We start from the raw sequence: 20879 nt of genomic DNA, 5'->3' as shown, positions 1-20879 counted from the left end.
TTTTGGAGGAAAGAGAACCCTAATTAAACAAATAATCAATCTAAACATTTATTGATTGACTATATTCTAACCACATAGTAGCTATGAAAACAGTAAATCAGAAGTATAGTAACCCTTAATACAAAAATAAAAATTTAGTGGCAAAAATCTACATAATTCAAGTAGTTTTATCTTATCACCTGGATATGTCTTCTAACTGCAAATCAAACTCTTGAAGTTTCTTTTTATATTTCTCTGTAAAGTTACAGAACTCATGAAGAATTGAAGATTTCAAATCAGGGTATGGGCATTCCAATGTTTCTAATTCCATGGGCAGTTCACTAAGCAGGTTACTTCTTTCTTCTGAAGAATAATCTAGTATCTGAAAAAAATTAAATGACTGTTTTATTTAACACAAGTGACAGATTGATAAACAAATTACTATATGCATCACACTTACCTTCATATTCCAGTCTGAAAGATAGTTTTCTATTTTCTGTTGCTCCAGACTAAGTCTTTCAAAGACAGCTTTCAATTGTTTCTTCACGAAATCAACCTATAGGATATAGATAAGAGAAAGTCTTTTTGAGGACATGTGGAAAAGGGTTCAAGAGATGCCATAGCCAAGCAGTGTTTATCAGAGGGAGCTTCCAGAAACATATACTAAAAATGGGCCTAGGAAGTATGTATAGTGGAGTCATAGCCACTCTGCACCCTCATTTGGATTTTGTTTGTGGTAAGGCAGAGAGCTTACCAGATTATCTCCGGTTCAATCACCCCTTCCTCCCCTTGCATCCTTGCCTCCAATCCCCAGCTGGGCATGAGATTTTTAATGCCTTTTAAAAATATATATTATTTATGAAAGCAATATAACAACACTACAGAATAACTGAAAAATAGTAAGAAAAACCACCTAGAAGCATACATCTAGTGCCACTATGACTATGGAGCTTTTGCTGTAGCTGGGGGAGGTAGTCAATAAAGTAATAAAAAAAATAGATAAGACAATTATCAAGAAGAGGTAAGTGACATAAAAACAGGGTAATGTAATAGAGAATGACTATAGCTTCTCTCATGTGGGTGATCAGGATAGGCCTCTCAAGGGAGAAGACCTTTAAGCTAAGACCTATGTGACAAAAAGTGCCATCAGTGAGACAGATAAAACAGGTGATACAAAGGCCTTGAGATGAGAAGGAGTCTGGCACGTGTGAGGAATAGATGGGAGGCCAGCCCTAATGTGACAAGGCCCAGGGGAAGGTGAGAGTGTCAGGTAGGAGAGGAGGTTTGAGAAAGAGACGGCCAGGTGTATAGGGAAGAATTATGGGCCAGCAGGAGCCTTGAGGGGATCTCCCAGGTTGATGAATGATCTCTCTGCACTGAGAGTAGAATTCCAAAATGCACTGTGAAGAGGGGCAAGAATGAGTGCAGATGCAGGAAGACTATTCATGGCCATTGTAACTTTTCAGGAGAGAGATAAGCATGCTTGGATAGATTCAGGGGTATGTTTAAGATATTGAAGAGATAGAATTTGCTATGTCTTCTATTTAAAGACAAGGCACACATTTGTTTCTGACATCAAATGGTTCTAGTTGGGACCAAAATGAAATATTACATTAATAGAAGTAAAGGTAATATACTGACCTCTTCCAGTACTTTCACTGCATTAAGCTCAATATGTGAGTATGAGTGCTGTGAAATATGATGCTGTCTGTATTTTAGATCTGTTCTCAACTGCTGAATAGGATTTATCACATTTTTAAGATACATGCACCATTGTTCTGATAACTCTTGTTCTATGGAGAAACGAAATTAAATCCAAGTAATACATTATTATTTTAAGTTTCTTTAAGAACAGGTCCTTAGAGCACAGATTTAGCTTTGGATTCCTTTAGAAAAAAGCAAGCAGTTAATAGTAAGAAAACATAAAGTGAGTGGCCCACTTTCATCTTCAAAACAAAACTTCCCTTTAAATACAGGATCAAAAAGGAAAACAAACTTACCAAAATTTATAAGGTCAGACAGACATTCATTTCCAATGTTCTTGAGAAAAGATTTTATTTCAGATTCCATTTTACATCTGAAATAGACATTTCCTCCATCAATTTTTAAAAAAATAATCATAAACATATATAGATTTTAAAAACATGTAGCAGTAGAAATTTAATCTAATGTGGTCCCATTCACCTGTTCATTTATGCAGACCATACACTAAATTCCTAATGTGGGTTGGACACTTGCCAGACACTGAGATAGAAAGAAGCATAATGAACACTTCAGGCAGAAGTAACAGCATGAGCAAAGGCAAGCATGTAGCACATCCTAGCATTGCTTCACATGGAAAGAGCTTAGGGCACTGGGAAGCCACTGAGGGATATTAAGCTGACCTCACCTGCTTCAGAAAGATTCCCAAGGCAGCAAATGGAGGGTGGGCTGGAAGGAAAGGTGGTCAATAAAAATAGAAAATGAAGAGGAGGGGATCAGGTAAAGCTGGACCAACGAGGTGTTATTTCAAAAGTTAAGAGATGATGAGGTCCTGAACTAGGGAAATGGGAGTAAAAGTATGTTTTATTTTTATACACTAATATAAGTAATAAATCTTAATGACTTTTTGTCATATTATTTAAATATGGTCATTTTTAGAATAAAACCATAACCAGCTCTAAGTGGACAACCAAAAACATTGTAGTCTATCCCTTGCTTATAGCAGATTTAATTAAATATTAGAGGAGTTTTGATGTATCATGATTGTTAAAATATAATATTAGAAATGCCATAAAATAGGGGCCTCTGCATGGCTTAATTGGTTAAGTGTCTGCCTTCAGCTCAGGTCATGACCCCCAGGTCCTGGGATAGAGCCCTGCATGGGCTCCCTGCTCAGCGGGGAGTCTGCTTCTCCTTCCCCCTGCTCTTGTGCTCTTGTTCTCTCTATCCCTCTCAAATAAATAAATAAAATCTTTTAAAAAATGAAATAATATAAAATAAGAAAATAGCATAAATTGCAACACTTTAATACAATGATTATTTTAATTTTTGCATATAAGTCCTTGTCTACATGCTTGTATATCTTAAATGACTATAATTATGGCATATTTACCATTTTATGCTGTGGTTTTTCAATAACACTTTAAGATATGTCTAAATAATTCCAATTACCATTCATTTTAATGACTGCACAGGATTCTATTTTATATATGTGCCACCATCTTCTAAGCCAACTCACTTACCTGGGAAAGAGGTTTTATTTGTATCTGTAAAGGACGGGTGTTATTGTAGATGAAACTTCACTATCTACTTTTTTAATATACAGTTTTTTGCCAGAAATATATTTGAAACTGTTACATGGGAGGATAGGTGCATAATAGTGGAAAAAAACACAGAAATTATTTCATGGTTGAATTGTTTAAACAAAAACAGTACTTCTCAAACATCTAGCCAGATCCCTTATATTTCATCACCAAGAAAACCATAGTAAAACATACAAGCCAACTGGAGAACTGGGTTTGTTCATACAGGAGACCAACCTGCTACTTGCCTGTAATAATTCTAATAAGTTCCATCTTGGCTTCCTAGATGGACACCCAATCCATCTGCCAAGACTAGGCTTTTTCTCTGATTGTTCTACTTTCCTGACAAAATCCAAAACCATTTTACCATGCCCTCACGAACCATGAGACTCTGAAACTAGCTGTGAATATAGGCTAACATTTCCCAAATTGTGTTGTAGAAGACAATAATGTCAATGAGATGCTGGAGTTGGGGGGAATGACATGTTTCTACAGTACAGGATTTCTCAAAAACTTGATTATGCTAAAGTACACTGAGGTTATCCAAAAAGGGTAGGAAACATATTTTCTAATTTATAGGAACATGAAATTCATTATTCTTAATGGAGTATCTTGAAGAATATTTCTGTTTTATAGAGCATGGTTTAAGAAATATAAAAATTGTGGTCTAGGGTGCCTGAGTGGCTCAGTCGATTAAGTGTCTGACTCTTTCAACTCAGGTCATGGGATTGAACCCCATGTCAGGCTCTGTGCGCAGCATGGACTTGGCTTAAGATTCTCTAACCCTCCACCTCTGTTCCTCCCCCTAATATAAAGAAATAAACCTTTAAAAGATAAGAGCATTAAAAATGGTAACTGGAGAAAAGAATCCTGCCCTATTCATCACTGACATGCTAGACCAGGTCCTGGATGTTCTCCAAGTTGGAACTTTGTATCACATACAATGTCCTCCCCATCCAAAGAGTGAATAAATGTAAGGCAGCTCTCCGTGCCCAAATTTGCCAATTTAAGTACCTCCTAATGTTATTTGGCCTAGCCTCTGTTACCAACAAATTTGATGGTACTACAAAAAAGCCTCCTGAGTTTTTGTGAGACCATTTGCCAAGATGATATGTTAACCTATTTCCTAGGTCAGCCTAGTTGCAATGCAACCACTTGCAAGGTAAACCAGCCTGGTGATGGGTGTTATTGAAATCTCAGAGTCTACTGTCATACAGGTCCTCATCCTTCCAGGATGGTGCCGAAGTTAGGTATAGACTCCGTCTCCTCAGAATATCAAACATCCCCAGAGCTGCCTGAGATTTCTAGAATAACCATTTAGTTACAAATTTGGATAGAGTAAGCAAAACATGGGGCACAAGAATGGTAGAGTCAGAAACCATAAGCAAATAATAAGCAAAAGGACATGGATCACAAAATGCAGAGCAAGAGAATATGTTAAAGTTCCATAATAGAACTAACAGCCAGGAGACCTGTAGAAAATTAGGTACCAGAGCAGGCTAATGGTCAGTCAAAGCTCTATCCCTCCCGCAGGGAAGGAATTCAGCAGGTCAGACAGCTTGGTTCCTTACACTTGGCTATTTGATCCACTTCTCACTTGAAAGAGTCTCACTTGAAAGAGTGAGCCTACGAGAGGCAGAGAAGGGAGTCTCACAACCAGCAGCGAGGGAGGGCACTCAGGAGCTCAGCTTAGAGCGTCCTCGGAGGCTCTGAGTTGCACAGTATGAATACTGGTGTCAATTTTATCTTTAAGGATGCATGCACAGACATTTAATGGTTGTTGGCAAAACCCCATGATATCCTCTGTTAAAAGGAGATATTTTCAAAATCATATTTTAAAACTAAAACTGTGAGCAAGAGACTGCATGTATTTCTAACAGAGATTTGGTTATAAAGCATCCCTTGTAGGAATCATCATAGAAGTAGTGAAGCTTACAAATAAATCCTCCAAATTGTATGATTCAACAATACTGATTAAAATAAAAATTGTAAAAAAATAAAATAAAATAAAATAAAATAAAATAAAATAAAATAAAATAAAATAAAATAAAAATTGTAATTCTTTACCACATGGCCAATACAAATAATTCCCGCCTTAGCCTCTAAAATCAGTCATTTTGAAACAGGGAAGCAAGTGCCCCTGTGAGAGTATATCAAGTTCTCCGAGGGATGTAGTTTGAGAAAGAATACTAAATACTAAATGTAATTTTATAAGTTTAAATATTAAATTTTATAAATTTAAATATTATGTATTTTAAATAATATATACTTGGAAATTTTATGTGTCTAGTTTCTTTAGGACAGATTTCAAAGAATTAAAGTTCAGCAAAAAAAATTTTTTTTTCTAGCAAGATCAGACCAATTAGACCTTTGGGTGATATGAATGGAACTCTGTGGGGGGAAAAAAGCTTCTCAACTCCAAGTTCATGGAACACAGGAGTTAAAGGCAAGTACTCCAATGCCACCTTCACATAAACTAGCTGATTTGCCTTCTGTTAATAACTTTAATCCTCTGAAACTCACAATTGTCACCTGTAAAATGGGGATAGCATTGATACCTACTCTGTAGGGTTGCCGTAAGGACTTAATGAAATAAAGCATATAAATTATTTATCATATTACCTGTCACACACTAAATAACCCAACAAAAGTTCAATGTCATTGTAGTCCCCTACCTTCCGTGGGCCTGAGATTCTCAAATGGACTCTCTTACAGTTAGGCATAAAAATATTTTACTTTTAATTTTCTATTAAAAGAGAGTACAGGGGCACCTGGGGAGATTAATTGGTTAAGTGGCTGCCTTCAGCTCAGGTTGTGATCTTGGGGTCCTGGGATTGAGCCCCACATCAGGCTCCCTGCTCAGTGGGCAGTCTGTTTCTCCCTCCTCTCTCTGTCCCTCACTCAACTCTCTCTCTCTCTTTCAATGAATAAATTTTTTAAAAAATATTTTTTTAAAAAAGGGGGTATAGGTTTTTCTTTTTTTCTTTTTTTCTTTTTTTTTTTGTGGCGAGAGTATATATTTTTAAAGGTTAGAGTCAAACTCTCGATTTTCTGGTGGTCTCTAAATTCTTCACAAATCCAACCACTTCTCTAACTTTTTCTCCTTTCACTACTAGTTTTTAATTTCACTGAAAACATCTTGAAATGAGTCTATTTTCTAGACTAACACAGAAAATTATCTTAGAATTCTTCTTTTTTGCCCAGTTTTCAGTCCTTCTAAGTTTCAAGACATTAAGAGTATTGCTTGAAAGCTTCTCCCTTTCATTGCCTTTGTGTCATTCCAGGTCACCCAGAACTATTTTCTATATGATATGTATATACCTCTTTTATCTAGCTCTAGTTATGCAAATTTTGAAAAAAAAATTTCTAATGAGCTTAATCATACTCTCCATAAAAGGTGACTTTTTGAGAGAGAGTCTGATTTGTTTTTATAGCAGCATGGTAACAAAGTCTATGTCATTTTGTTTTTCGATATTTTAAGTTATACAATGATGTAAAACTATTTCCAATCATGAACCTTTTAGTTCACAGGTATGAAAATCTTGCAAGAATAAGAAACTCCTATTAATTTGAAAAGTACCTACATCAAAAGCAAAGCTAATGATCTTTGAAAATTTGACTTAGAATAAGATCACAAAATGATCTAGTTTGATATAAAACATGTGATTAAAAATATACATTTTTAAAACCATACTTAATAAATACCACTATCATTAAAACTAGTATATATCCCAAATGGAGGAGAAACACTTCTGTCTTCTCTTTTTGCTCTGACCTTTGAAAGAGATTTACTTTTCAGATAAGAATTAAGAACAAGGATAAAATCATGATTTTGTTACTTCATCTTGAAACAAGGGCTGGAAATAATAACAAAAGTAAAAGATGCAAACTGACCAAGCTAGTCATGATGCAGCTACATCTAGAAAGCAGTCAACAACTTGAACCCCTTCATTTGTTCATTTATTCATTCAGTGAAAGCATTTCTATTTCTCCTCCTATGAATCCTGTGATGAAAAGATGAAATTGATGGGATGTTGGCCCTTGTTTGCCACTTCATAGGGATGACAAACATGGAAACAAGCAGGATAATTCAATGTGCTAAGGGCAACATGAATAATTACAAGTGTGACAGATTGTGTAGAAGAGTAAATGATCAGCACATATAGAAAATTATCTATTTTTCCTAAGGAAAGCAAAGGCCATATTAATGTCTTCACTAGATTCCAAATTAAATTGAGGAAGTGAAGGAATTTTAATTTGACTTACGAACTGTGTTTTTATTTTAATAGTTTAATTAACATGGAAGTCCTAGAACATCTAAATAGATGTAACTCTTAGCAAGTCTCATCTTATAGAGATTTCCCTCAGTTCTTACCTGACATCAGTTAGCCTTTGATGCTCCTGCCACCACACTTGCTTGTGTTGTTTTATTAGTGTTTGTTCCTTAGATATCTTTGAAATCTGCACTGCTTTTCTGATCTAGATTTAGAGGAACAAAAAAGGAGCTATTCCAATGTTTTCTAAATGTGTTTTCCACAACGAAATTGTTTAAGTTAAATATTTATCCTTTTTTAATCGTATCAGTGCAACACAAAATCCACCTTAAAATAAGTAATTCATTAGACAAAAAGCAGGAAGGTGAAAGAGAAAATGATTTGGAATACCATCCAATTTAAGTTGTTTTTAAAGTATTTATGAAAAGAAAGGTGAAGTAATTCTATTCTCCTTACATACAATAAAAAATACCTTAGTTCATATTCATATAGTCTCAGAAAATTTTTCAAAAGCTTTCCATATATTTTCTCATCTTTTTCATACATCTCCCCGGCCAGGCATTATGGGCATCATTATTCCCATTTGACATATGAGGACACTGAGGATCAGAGAGGTTAAAAAACCTGGTCAAAATCATAAAGCTCATAAACACCAGAAATACATAGAACCTTGGTATTCAGGTTGGCTTTTATATGATCCTTCAGCAGAGGATGGGGAAAAGTCATTGGATAAGTTATTAGAAATCCTGGGCTTTAGTCTCAACTTCAGGACCTGCTAGAAATATGACCTTGAACATGCAATTTTAATTTTCAACTCCATGACTTCATAAATAAAGTCTTTAAAAATTTAGGCAAATATTTTTAAAATTTAGGCAAATATTTATTTGAAGGAAATTAACAAAGAAATAGTGGGAAAAAATCACATAACCTTGAAACCCACATTTTTAACTAGATGTAAGTTTTCCCCAAATTTTATGGCTTTTAAAAAAATGTAGCATGTAATTAGTGCTTTGGGGTTTGTTGGCGAGTTGTATCAGGCCTGGGTCAGCTTGCCTCGACATCCATTCTTGGCCATCTCCCTGGTCTGCTCCATATCACAGAGCAGCCTTTATTTCCCAGACAACCCAATTCACTGGCTGCCAGCTGGTTTCAGCCAAAGGGAAATACTGGTTGTAGGAGATTGAAGGGAGGGAGGAAAGGAGAAGCCAAAGGATTACTCTGCCTGCCTTCTCTCCTCTCAGACTGGTCTCCAGGAGCATCTGCATCTTCTCCATTGCTCTAACTATTCCTGACGGTTACACTACAGTTCCAACAATTTCTGAGTAAACTCAACCCACAGAATTTTGTACAGCCCTGCTTTTTATAATGTCCCTCTGACCCTTTTTATAATGTCCCTAAGCATGGCAGTGACTTCTGCTGTTGTTAACCTCTCTATTGCTTCATGGCAACCCGGTTTGGCTTCTCAGCTCTACACCTGTGTAGCCAACCATTTCCTGCATTTAAAACCCCTCTACTCAAAAAAAAAAAAAAAGATCCTTCTACTCTAAATCCTCAATGTCTGTTTACTGGTTACATTGATATGCATGTGTTCATTGAATTCACATATTCCATATTAATACTTCTAAACATCTACAAAAGTGCTACTCTCAAATCAGAAGTTTGATGAAATATGCATATTTTATTTTTTCTGGGTTACTAGAATACTTAGTACACAGAAAGCCTTAACAGATCAATGCCAAAGATATAAAAACTTCAGAAGACAAGTCCTAAAAAGACTCTTCATAATGCATGCTATTTTGAGCTGTCATTCACTGATTGCTTTAACCTTGAGTTTATCTTTCCACTGTTCTGGTTACTGATTCAAAATTAGGGATATAAGAAAACAAAAACATGGAGTCAAAGTCAAATTTTTCCCTCAGGAGGTCTTAAGAATGCCGTAATTATGAAAAATACATTTAAATAAGAACAGGACACTGCATAAAAACATTCAGCAATCCTTATCCTAACCTACTGAAAACATACTGTCCATAGTCCATAGTGTTTCTAAAATCTGACACTCTAATGTTTGCTTTAAGAATGTCTGAAACCCATTCCAACTACTTGCCACCTACAGCCTCTAAAGTTTGTTGCAGCAGACGCAACTTTTAAAATTAGATTTCTCTGACATATTTGGTCCATGTTGTACAAAAAAATTAAAACACATTGGTGAAAGATGTAGACACATTTTTACAGCTTAAAAAAATCAATGCTGTTGCTTTGAGCCCAGGGAAAGACCAATTAAATAGACTATAAAAGTCAGAATAAAGCTACTATTTTTCACTAGACACTTCCAATATTTTAAAGAACATCTTGATTTTTTGTAAGTTCACTCATTGACTCCACTTCTATCCTCAGGCCAAAAATGAAGAAACATAAAGTCTTGAAAGAACAAAAAGATTTAGAGTTGTATCTTTATCAATAGATTTCTAGGTGATTCCAATTCATTTTGCTAGGCAATAAGCCATATGAAATCAATATTGAAGGTGCATGATGATTTATGCAGAATACTGGTGAATTAAAAATAGCAAAAATAATAAATTCATTAAGGAATAAGAAACTAGAGGTTTTCTATGTGGTTTCTTGTGAGATCCAAGATGATAAGACTCTATATAAACATCTTGATATGCCATGAAAGCCCTTTGGGCCAGATGACCCATCTTTAAATATTGGCAACAGTAACTAGTGGACCACTTGAGTGTTGGTACATATGTACATACATTTGTCAAGATTCATTGAGATATATACTTCAGATCTGTGCACTTAACTATGTGTGAGTCATACTTCAATAAAGGTAAAAGAACAGTTAAATACATAAAGAACTGTTAACCTAAATAAAAAGAAAAAACTCAACTACGCTAAGATGCAATTCCTCATCTATCAGGCTAGCAAAACCTCAGATGTGTTACAAAACACTCTGTGAGGCTATAGGGAAACATATTCTTTCTTATGTTGCTGGTGGGAATGCAAAGTGGTACAGCCTCCCACAGAGGGGAATCTGGAGGTGTATAGCAAAATTTCATATGGATTTACCCTCTGACCTAGCAATCTTACTCACATAAATCTATCTGAACACTATACCAACAAAAGTATAAAAAATAAATGAACAAAACTATTCACTGCAGCACTATCTGTAATGGAAAAAGACTGTAGTACAAAATTCCATCAATAAGTGATCCTGCCAAAATAAATTGAACCCGAATCTGACCAAGTTTCCAGATATAACTACCAATTTACTAGAAATACAAGAGACAGAAAAACATGTTAAATGACACCACCAGGATGTAGTCAGCAAAATCCAGAATGTTAGAAAGTAAAGAAGACAAACAATACAATTTCTTCAAAAAATAAATTATACAAACAAAAGAAGATAGAGGAGGAGACCTAAAAAAATAAAAATTAATTGTAATATATTGACCTTACTTAGATACTGATCTGAACAAACTTTAAGTAAAAAAATTGAAGACATCATGGAAATTTAACACACTGGATCTTTGAAATTAAGAAATTATTAGTACTCTAATGGTAATGGTATTGTAGGATGTGGGGTGGGGCTGTTTAGCCCTAATCTTTTAGAGATACATGCTGAAATATTTATGGTTAAATATGATGCCAGGGCACCTGGGTGGCTCAGTGGTTGAGCATCTGCCTTTGGCTCAGTTGTGATTCCAGGGTCCTAGGATGGAGTTCCACATCAGGCTCCCCACAGGGATCCTGCTTCTCCCTTTGCCTGTGTCTCTGACTCCCTCTGTATCTCTCATGAATATATAAATGAAATCTTTAAAAATATATATTATGATGCCTGATATTTGCTTCAAAATAACCTGGCACAGGGGAAAGTTGTGGTAGAGAGTATAGAAATATAGAGAAAACAATAGCCAAGAGCTGATCATAGTCAAGGCTGAGTAAATTACATAGAGATTAACCATTCACTCTAATTTTGCATGTGCTTACAATTTCCCATAATGTTTTAGAAAAAAGAATTAGTAGACAGATACTTAAACACCAAGAAATATTCATTTTTGGTAAGCAAAGCAATTCAAAAAAATAATTATAAAGATCTCTTTAATACTTAAATTAGAAATGAATACTTAACATATAATATACCAAAAACTGGTCTGTTTCTGGCCCAAATCTACTATTTGGCTTCAGGTTCAATCTGAGCCTGTGAAAGACTAGATCATTCTATGTTCACATCAGTGTCTTATCTAGCAGCCCAGAACTCGTGCATGATCGGTGACATTGACACATCTGATCAATATAACAATATCAGTAATAGAAACTAGGCAAGTCATCTGAATTTACTGTTAATTAATAATTATTAGAAGAAATTAATACTCATTATTAGTTAAATGTTATTAATTATTAATAATTAAGTGTTAACATTCTATCATTCAGTTTAAGTATGCTTACATTTAATATTGCCAGGGTATACTGCTGTAATAATTAACAATGATTGTTAAAGCTGTTAATTTCCTGTGCTCCTTAATTAGGAAAAAAAAAGTAGGAAATGAACCGATCTTTAATACAAGTATTGAAAGAATGTATGAACTATATAGCATTAAGAATAAAATATATTTTTCATGAGCCAATGCATATTTTATAAAAATAAAAACAATATAAGAGTAACAAAGATGATATTATAATCATAATCCTAGTTAGTGTAGATTGATTGATATATATATATCAGCATTCATAACATTAAAAAAAATAAACTGTAAGAATTATATTTCAATTCCATTTAAGCCACAAATCTTTCAAAGAAAAGTCTTATTTGGAAATTGTTCACATTTTGTAAGAGTCAATTAAAAGCAAAATGTCAACTTGCCATCTTTAAATGAGAAGGAAAGGTCAAAAGTCATGTAAAACAACATTCCCAATACATCTTTCTTAATCCAGCTATACTAAAAAATGAAAACTATAGAAAGAAAGAAGAAAGTATTAGAAAATGATGAGGTATCCGGGACACATTTTGTTCTCACTAACCAAAATTCAAAACAACATATACTATAAAAATGCTTTAGCAGGACAATTCTTCATCATTATGAATCTATGGAGACTAAAAATGGAAGCAAAAAGCTTATCGAAATGATTGCTACAGACTGTGAGCCATTTTCGGTAGTTGAAGACAAGGGATTTTTTTAGATTTGCCAAGCTATAAATCCCAGGTACAGTTATTTCCAGAAAGTATGTAACTAAAAAGCTTCTTCCTGAATTATATTCTATGAACAAAAAAGTTACTGATGTTATTTAAAATATCAGTTGAAAGAGATCATCTGTTTAATCTCACAAATACGTAACACATGAACCAGAGAAGCAATCTAGTAGCAGACAAGGCTGAGAAATTACTGCCCTTGTACTTAATATCAAAAAATTAAAGCCACATCAATAATTAAAATTTTTAAGCATATTTATTCTTTGATAGTGATTCTATTACCATAGAGAAATTCACTGTGACCAAGCACTGATTTTTGATACTCAACTATTCCACATTCAGCTAAAAAAAAATTTATTTTTGGTATATGATGGATGGATAAACAGATATAGAGATGATAGTTAAGATATATGTATACATATATAAATATATATGTACATATTTCAATACTGACAGGGTATAGAGAAAGTGTCTGTGGTGGTATCTTTATTAGAATAACACTTTGGGAAAGAACTTTTAAAAAAATGCATATTTTTTGGCCCAAACATTCCAATCATGGGAATTTATCCTATGTATGATTTCCAATATTGTAAAATTGGAGACAATCCAAATATCCAAAACTCAGGATGTGATAAGGCATGTATCTTTTTCTATTTGAAGTACTCATCACGCTTGCTTTTGCTTAATTTTTATCAGCCTTGAGATCCCAATTCCAATGTCATTGCCTCAAAAAAGCCTTCCCACTCAACTAGGATCAAATCCTGTTAGTATACATCAGACAGCATATCTATTATTTGATAAACACTGACTTTCCTCCTCCTCCTCTCCTGCAAACAATATATGCCATGAAGCTAGGGAATGCATTTTGCTCACTATTGTATCATCGAGCCATGTGATAAATATTTATTGATGAGAGTAATTAAATATTATATAATAAATATCATAAAGACTACGTGGTAAATTGTTAGAAAGTACACAGGATTTCATGTCTATGTTTATCATGGGAGAAAATAAAATATGTGTGTATATGTTTATATCTCTAAATATGTATGTGTGCATATATACGTTATACATACAATGGGTCAGAATAGAAGTCAGAAACATGAAAATAGTTTCATTAGGATAATAATTATATAAGTGATTTTCCCATAAAATTTCTTTCAATGTTCTGAAAATACCAAATTCTTTCAAAGTCATATCTGAACAGAATAAATAATGCCCTTTATAAGAGGTCTCCTTAATTTGAGGGGATATATCTCACTGATAGACAGTCATTTATTTGTAATAGGTACAAAATGTGCTTTGGAATCATGTTTCCCTTTTTAAAAAGATATTAACCATAAAAAAGCATGCAAAACTAATGCAACACAAAAATATTAAATGGAAGTGAAAATTTGTAAACTACTTAATATGTCACTTTGCCAAATCAGATTTTTAATGCAACCGAGCAATGATAATGTTGTTTGTAAGATGCACAAAGAGAGAAAGATATTGCATGAGTAATACTAAATCATTATTGGTCCTAAAATACTGTGCACACTTACAAATAAACCCCTTTCAAATTTAGTCCAGGTTCACCTTTTCTGAGATCAAGGCAAAAAAAAAGAGAATTGTAGAAAAAAAAGGCACCTGAGGGCATATTTATATCATATTGCAAAAGGAGCCTTAAATCAGATGATAATCCATGGCTGGCATTTATTTGCAATTCTTATTTTTCAGAGTAAGTTAGAAATTGCTGAATGTTAATAAAATGGCTATCTTTCTAAAAGTAAAGACCTCAGGATTGTTAGGACCATTAACTGAGGAATGCATATAAACTATACAGCACAGTGTCCCAGAGCACTCAATAAACATTAGCTGCTATTCACTAGTGAATAGTGGAAGATTCTAAAAACTATTTAGAATGTCATTTAATTTCACATTTACATTGTAAACATCATTTTACTTTCTGGAAACACAATTTTCCAAAACTAGAAAACACACATACACACTTCTAACCTTAGGCTCTATAGAGGCAGACGCTAATTTTTTTGCTTCTGTTAACGCATGCAACTGTTGATAGTCTACTGGTTTATACTTGATGCTTCTCATTCCATTTTTCATTTGGAACACCAGATTATCTGTTTTTCATCAAAAACAGAAAATGACAAAAAATAGTATCATATTATTGGAAGTCTAAATATAGTTATGGCAACATTTTGACTGCAGGTCTTATTTTTAAATATTTTTAAGCAAAACCAAGAAATAATATTACAACATTCATATTATATTTGAAACTCTAGCTCTAGAAACTTTAAAAATAATTACCTCTATATACTTTGCATAAAATGACTTCTAACAGAACATAAAGGGAATATTTCCATTTAAGTAAGTATATTGAGAATTTCAGAAAATTATAATGCCAAGATAGAAAGCATGACCATTCTTTTTATTTAAAAAGTTTTAGGCATCAACCGTGAATATTTAAGTATCATCTTATTATAAATTAAGTTAAGTAGATTTTTAAGTCATAGTTGTATTTTTTTTTTAAGATTTTTATTTATTTATTCATGAGAGACACAGAGAGAGGCAGAGACACAGGCAGAGGGAGAAGCAGGCTCCATGCCGGGAGCCTGACCTGGGACTGGATCCTGGGTCTCCAGGACCACACCCTGGGCTGAAGGTGGCGCTAAACCGCTGAGCCACCTGGGCTGCCTCATAGTTGTATTTCTAACAGAAAAATTGAAAATATTTCAATTAAACTTGAAAAAAGGTTGAAACTGAGAGCTAAAAAACTTAATAGGTCAAATAAGAATAAAATGATATAAAATGATCAGGTAAGCATTATCCATTCAAATACATAAAATGTCCTAGTTTAGTATGATATTCACTGTTCTGATCAAGTAAAACATAAGTAGAAGGTACTCAAAGACCAAGTAGATTAAGTATAATAATCTGAGTAATTCAAGCAAAAAATAAAATAAAATAAAATAAAATTTAGCCCCAATTATACGAATACTTATTCTGTGCCATATAAAGTAATTGAGACTAAGTATATCATGGATCACATAACTTTAAGTAGACTCCAAATGATTGAGGACAAGCACAGTAAAGGAAAGTATGGTTACCTTGACCACTATTGAAGAAGATTAAAGCATGCATTGTAAGGCAACTGGAGACATCTTCAGTATGACCAAACAATGAGCTTTCCAATAAAATTTTGAAAATCAACATTCCAACTTTACATCATGCATAATCCACAATAAGTCATAGAACACATTTGGAAGTAGGAAAAATACCTAAAATACCGTTTTTCTGAACTGCCATGAATGGTTGGTCTCTTTTATTCAAGTCCTCCATATCTGTCAAAAAAAAAAAAAAAAAAAGACAGCTAAAATTTCACACTGTTATTTTCCAAATGTTTTTAAAGATGTGTTAATCATTGTGTTTTTTTAAAACAAAGCCCAGGACTGAGTGCCTTAACTCTTTGTATTTACTAAAATTTGCTTCTCTGAGTTTTAGAAGCTGCCTTCCATTAGTTTTTTCCCTCTATGCTTTTCCTGTTCTTGGTGTCTCCTTCCAACCTCTGAAATTTTAATCTCCTTTTCTTGGATTGTATCAGTGACCAATAAATATTTTGTGATTTAAAAATTGTGTAAGTTTTATCTTGAGTTCCTAGGAGGAAAAAAACTACATAAATTAAAGAATAAAGTCAAGTAACTCACTACTACCATTAAACCAATCAGCCTTTGTGGCTGACTTCTAGAAAGCACTCAACGCACAGCTGCCCCTTCTTTCAGAGCTGGACTCAGTTTCAGAGAGTAGCCTTGTCCTAAGGTATATCATGGCTGGGGCAGCCTGTACCCAATGACTAAGCAAGGAGGGACTATAAATCCTACCAGTTTGGGCCCAATGTGGGTCATTCTGATGGACAATATTTCATCCAAAGCTCCCTGCGGGGTTGACCCAGACTTTGTTGGACCTGCATTGAAACTGACTTTTTCATCTGCTCAATCCTGCTTCTTCCTTCTTCCTTTCATGGGTATGGATCTCTAATGAATTTCCACCCCAAGCTCTGTCTCAGCATCTCCTTCCTGAGAACCCAACCTGCAGTAGCACAAAACTAAGTTAACATATTTTTAGGGTGCCTCCAGGGCAACAGATTGGTCAAGTGGTGCTTTAAGTAACTGTAACATTTTTCATAAATTTTTGTTCCATATCCACTAGATTGAACTACTCATGTCTAGTGACTTTTGCAGTAGCTTAAGTCTTCTTAAAGGGAAGAGAAAGCACAAGTTCATGACTTTTGGAAACTCTCTCTCATCCCATTCCTTTCCTCCCATGATAATTTATATCTGTCTTCACATCTGCATGTTTACTGGCTCAAAGTCTGTCTTCCTCCACAGACTGGTGGCCTATGTGTGTCTTACTTCTGATTGCATTCCCAGTGCCTAGCACAAGTAGTAAATGTTCAATAAATATTATTTGATAAAATGGATGAAAGATAGCTGAAGATAGCTTGATGTGTTCTAGCCTCGAGAAGGGCTGCAATACCAATTCCTTAGTCTGTACTACAGCTTCTCTCTCCCAACAATAAATTTTCACTTTTCAAAAGTCTGACTTAATTCTGTAGTCTACAGGCAGAAATGGCAAATTTACATGCCTTAGAAGGTCATCAGGTCAATGAAAGAGTTACAAGGTACACAACCACAGGGAATGCAGAAATGAGATGAAATGAAAAATTAAAGAGCATTTCATGCCCACAGATAATCAAATACATTTTTTTTCTTTTTATTAACAAAGGTATTCCACAAATAAAGCCAGTATCCAAAACAAATGGTTGCTACATTCAGCAGCCAGTTCATGAGTTCTGGCCGACTGAGTCTTACCTCTAGTTCTCATCTCCATTCCCACCTGGAATTTGTCTGAGCTTGCTATCTCCATCTTGGAGAGACCTTGTCAGTTCCCTCATTGATTACCTTTAGGTTTTCCTCAGATTTAGGATTCATTTTGGGGGAATTTAGTTTGCAAGACTGAGGTCCTGAAACAAAGTGGGGTTTTGCAGACTTCCTTTAGGTTACCTTGGTCTAACATTGCTTAGATTCTCAGATTTTCTGAGGAAAGTCAGGACGTCCACACAACATTTCTCACTATTTCTACATGATTCAAATAAGAAACTTATAATAGAATACATTCTGGAAATGAAAATTGCAAACAAAAACTACTCTGTCTTCATGAACTTGAAATCTAGTTTGGTTGCAACTCTATAGAAGACCAAGCAAAAACACTTCTTGACCTAAATTTTTTAATATTTATATATAAGTCATAAATAATTACACTTATCTTTCAGGGATGCTGAGGATCCCTGAACTAAATAATTGTTAAACTGAAATAGTATAAAATTGACAATTGTAGTTTTCTAATATTGGAGAATTAGATAGGCATTAGATTTAGAATCTGAAAAGTTCACATATAATTTAGTCTAACTTCTCATTTTAACGTATAAGATGATTGCAGCCCAGAAAAATGACCAAGATCACAGAAAACTTCAAGTCCAAAATCTCATATTAATAATACAAAAATCTCTGAAAATGAAGATGTATATCATAAGCAATATAGTGGCCAAATCCAATCTGAGCTGAAATCATTTGGCAGCAAATTTGACCCAAATCAAAGTTCATTTTATTTAATGTGGACATTCATACATTTGTCCAAAAATGTTAATGTGTTTAATTTTGGGGTGCTACCCAGATATCATCAGTTTTAAGTAATGTAGGGCATATGCTCTATATCACATTTTTTTTAAAAAATCTGAAAAATCAAAACTACATATCAAAACTACATCTGGCACCACAGCCTTCTGATAAGATATTATGAAACTGTACTAAAACAAACAATCCCTGATTCCCAAACAAGCATATGTCATCTAGGCCATTTCAATTTTATGCTTACTAGTGAACTTCAAAGTGGCTACTTCAGCCTAGAGTTAAAATGCTTTTGGCTGAGTAACGGCTATTTGAACAGAATTTTCCATGTTAAATAATTTTAAAGCACTTAGTTCTAAAAATTATTCCATGTTCACATTATGTGACATTTTAGAAATCGCTTATGAGTATTATCAAAATGTTAGACCTTTTAGATCTACTCAATTACTGAAAATATTTTAAAATAATATATTTTTATGAGAAGTTTCTTATGGTTTAGGAAGACTGTTTTGATATATAATGTAACGACAGCTTTGCAGTAGCTAGAGGATTGGATAAAGATTTTAATATAAAGTTAATTTTTACAGATTTGATAGAGAATCTAAACTTAAAAAACTACATGACCTCAACTGGTCTCTATGGGGTAGTTAAGCAAGAAGGACTTCTCTAGAGATGAGAAAAAATAGCAAAGAGATCATTTATATAACAAGGCAATCTTTTTACAGTGATAAAATTTGTATTATTCTCTTTCCTAAGAAAATCTCTTTTAATACACCAAGGAAGACAATGTCAGTTGTACTTAGGCTTAGAATCGTACAGCACATAGCTGGTTTGTTAGCTCTAAACTGCCTGACTGTGTAGACATGTACATTAGCCAATCACCCCATGAAGGGAAGTTTTCAGAAGTGTCAGGAGTTTTGCTAGGTCAATTAGGGTGAGAACAACACCAATATGAAAAAATATCTTGGGTGTAACATCATATTATAACCTTTTTTCATATGAAAGATCTCCTTTCAAATGTGACTTCAAATACTACAGCCAAAGTCTGATTTAAGCAATACTTTTCTAATATGCAGTATTCTCTTTTTAATTCTAAGTAGAATGGTGCCCATTACTTCCATTGTGAAGCATTATACATTGTTGTTGGTATAAGGTAAAAATATTGTCCTGGAAAAATTAATGGAACCAAAGCAAACCTATTAAAGTTTAACAAAAATAAAGTGTTCAGTTACATAATAAATATTTCACAACCAATTCAAACATAATGGGGGAAGCTCTCACTCAAAAGAGCAACTACAACAGAACAAACAAAAACAAAATATCTGGGAATAAACTGTACAAGAAGTGTGTAGGATTCATACTCTAAAAAAAAACCAAAAAAGTTTGCTAAAGGAAACAAGACTTAGATAAAGAAAATCAATTCTGATTCTGTGGACCAAATATTTAACAGTGGCAATTTGGGGATAGTAGGATTATAGTTGATTTTGATTTAGAAATTCTGTTCAAACAAAAAGAGAAAAAATATTTTTTACAGGAAAAGAAATACATTTTAAAAAATACTAAGCAGGGGCAATAATTATTTCACTATATATTAGGGGAAATGATGCCACAGTTTCCATATTTTACCAGTCAGAAAAGAAACTGGATTTCATGACACCAAGAATCCTTTAAGTTGTGAACTTGTATATATAATTTTCCACACTAATATTGAACTGACTTATTTCTCCTCTTCTATTAAAAAACAGGATATGCTAAATACATTTGTAGAATTTTGTAGAATTTGAAAACATTACCATTAAAATATTAACAAGTTCGTTTTTTAATGCTATATGTGGAATAAATATATTAAACTATCCTTTCAATTATAAAAGTACTGGTTAAATAATATGAAACTGTATAGAAAAATATAAGGTAAAAATTAAAATTTCCAGCCCTACTTAGCCCTAATACTCCAAATTTTTTAGCCCTGGCAGTCATTTTCAATGTTTTATTGTATCTTCTTTCAAAGATTTTCTATGCACATGAAAGTACATGTGTATATTATGATATATGCAATTATGCATATATCATATGCAATTATGATATATGGACAGTTCTACAAGTTGTTTTTCATCTATAACTTATCTTTCCACATCATTCTATTTATATGTCTAAAGATATGTACAGACATATGCATGTGTCTAAAGGTATATATAGACATATCTTTAATGGCTGTTAAATAACTAATTCACATACATATCACTATTTTTAACCAGTACAAGAATTCAAGAATGAAATTTTTCAAAAAATACTTTACCCTTTTACAGCAAAATAAAATCCAGAAGCAGAAAAAGGAAATCTATAAAATTTCTGCCCTTTTTCTAATTCATATAAATTTGCTTATGAAGCAAATTCTATATATACTCACCCTTTATGAATATCCCTTTCTTTATTTCTATAATAGCTCAAGGAGGGAATCTATTTAGAT

The 20879-nt window shown here is 33.6% G+C and overlaps 1 protein-coding gene across 15 annotated transcripts in view; it reads right to left on the bottom strand.

The window, feature by feature from the left end:
- The window catches only part of CCDC148 (coiled-coil domain containing 148), a 281532-nt gene that overhangs the window by 202768 nt on the left and 57885 nt on the right, over positions 1-20879 (bottom strand). For 3 of the 15 annotated variants that reach the window (XR_013371890.1, XM_077883545.1, XM_077883548.1), the window contains exons 1-7: positions 15836-15961; positions 14727-14848; positions 7639-7742; positions 1980-2056; positions 1621-1772; positions 440-535; positions 180-361 (exon numbers count right to left, since the gene is read on the bottom strand). Coding sequence is in view for 4 of the 15 variants with exons in the window: in XM_077883545.1 (XP_077739671.1) it covers positions 180-361; positions 440-535; positions 1621-1772; positions 1980-2056; positions 7639-7742; positions 14727-14848; positions 15836-15941 (839 nt within the window). In the remaining 11 variants the exon portion in view is untranslated. Of the gene's footprint in view, positions 1-179; positions 362-439; positions 536-1620; positions 1773-1979; positions 2057-7638; positions 7743-14726; positions 14849-15835; positions 15962-16006; positions 16070-20879 lie in introns of those variants that run through there. The other 12 variants (XR_013371891.1, XM_077883547.1, XR_013371894.1 and 9 more) reach the window with 11 other exon arrangements.

Source organism: Canis aureus, chromosome 34 (genome assembly GCF_053574225.1).
Source record: "Canis aureus isolate CA01 chromosome 34, VMU_Caureus_v.1.0, whole genome shotgun sequence".
In the NCBI taxonomy this organism is placed as follows: Eukaryota; Metazoa; Chordata; class Mammalia; order Carnivora; family Canidae; genus Canis; species Canis aureus.
This window is presented reverse-complemented; position numbering and strand designations above follow the sequence as displayed.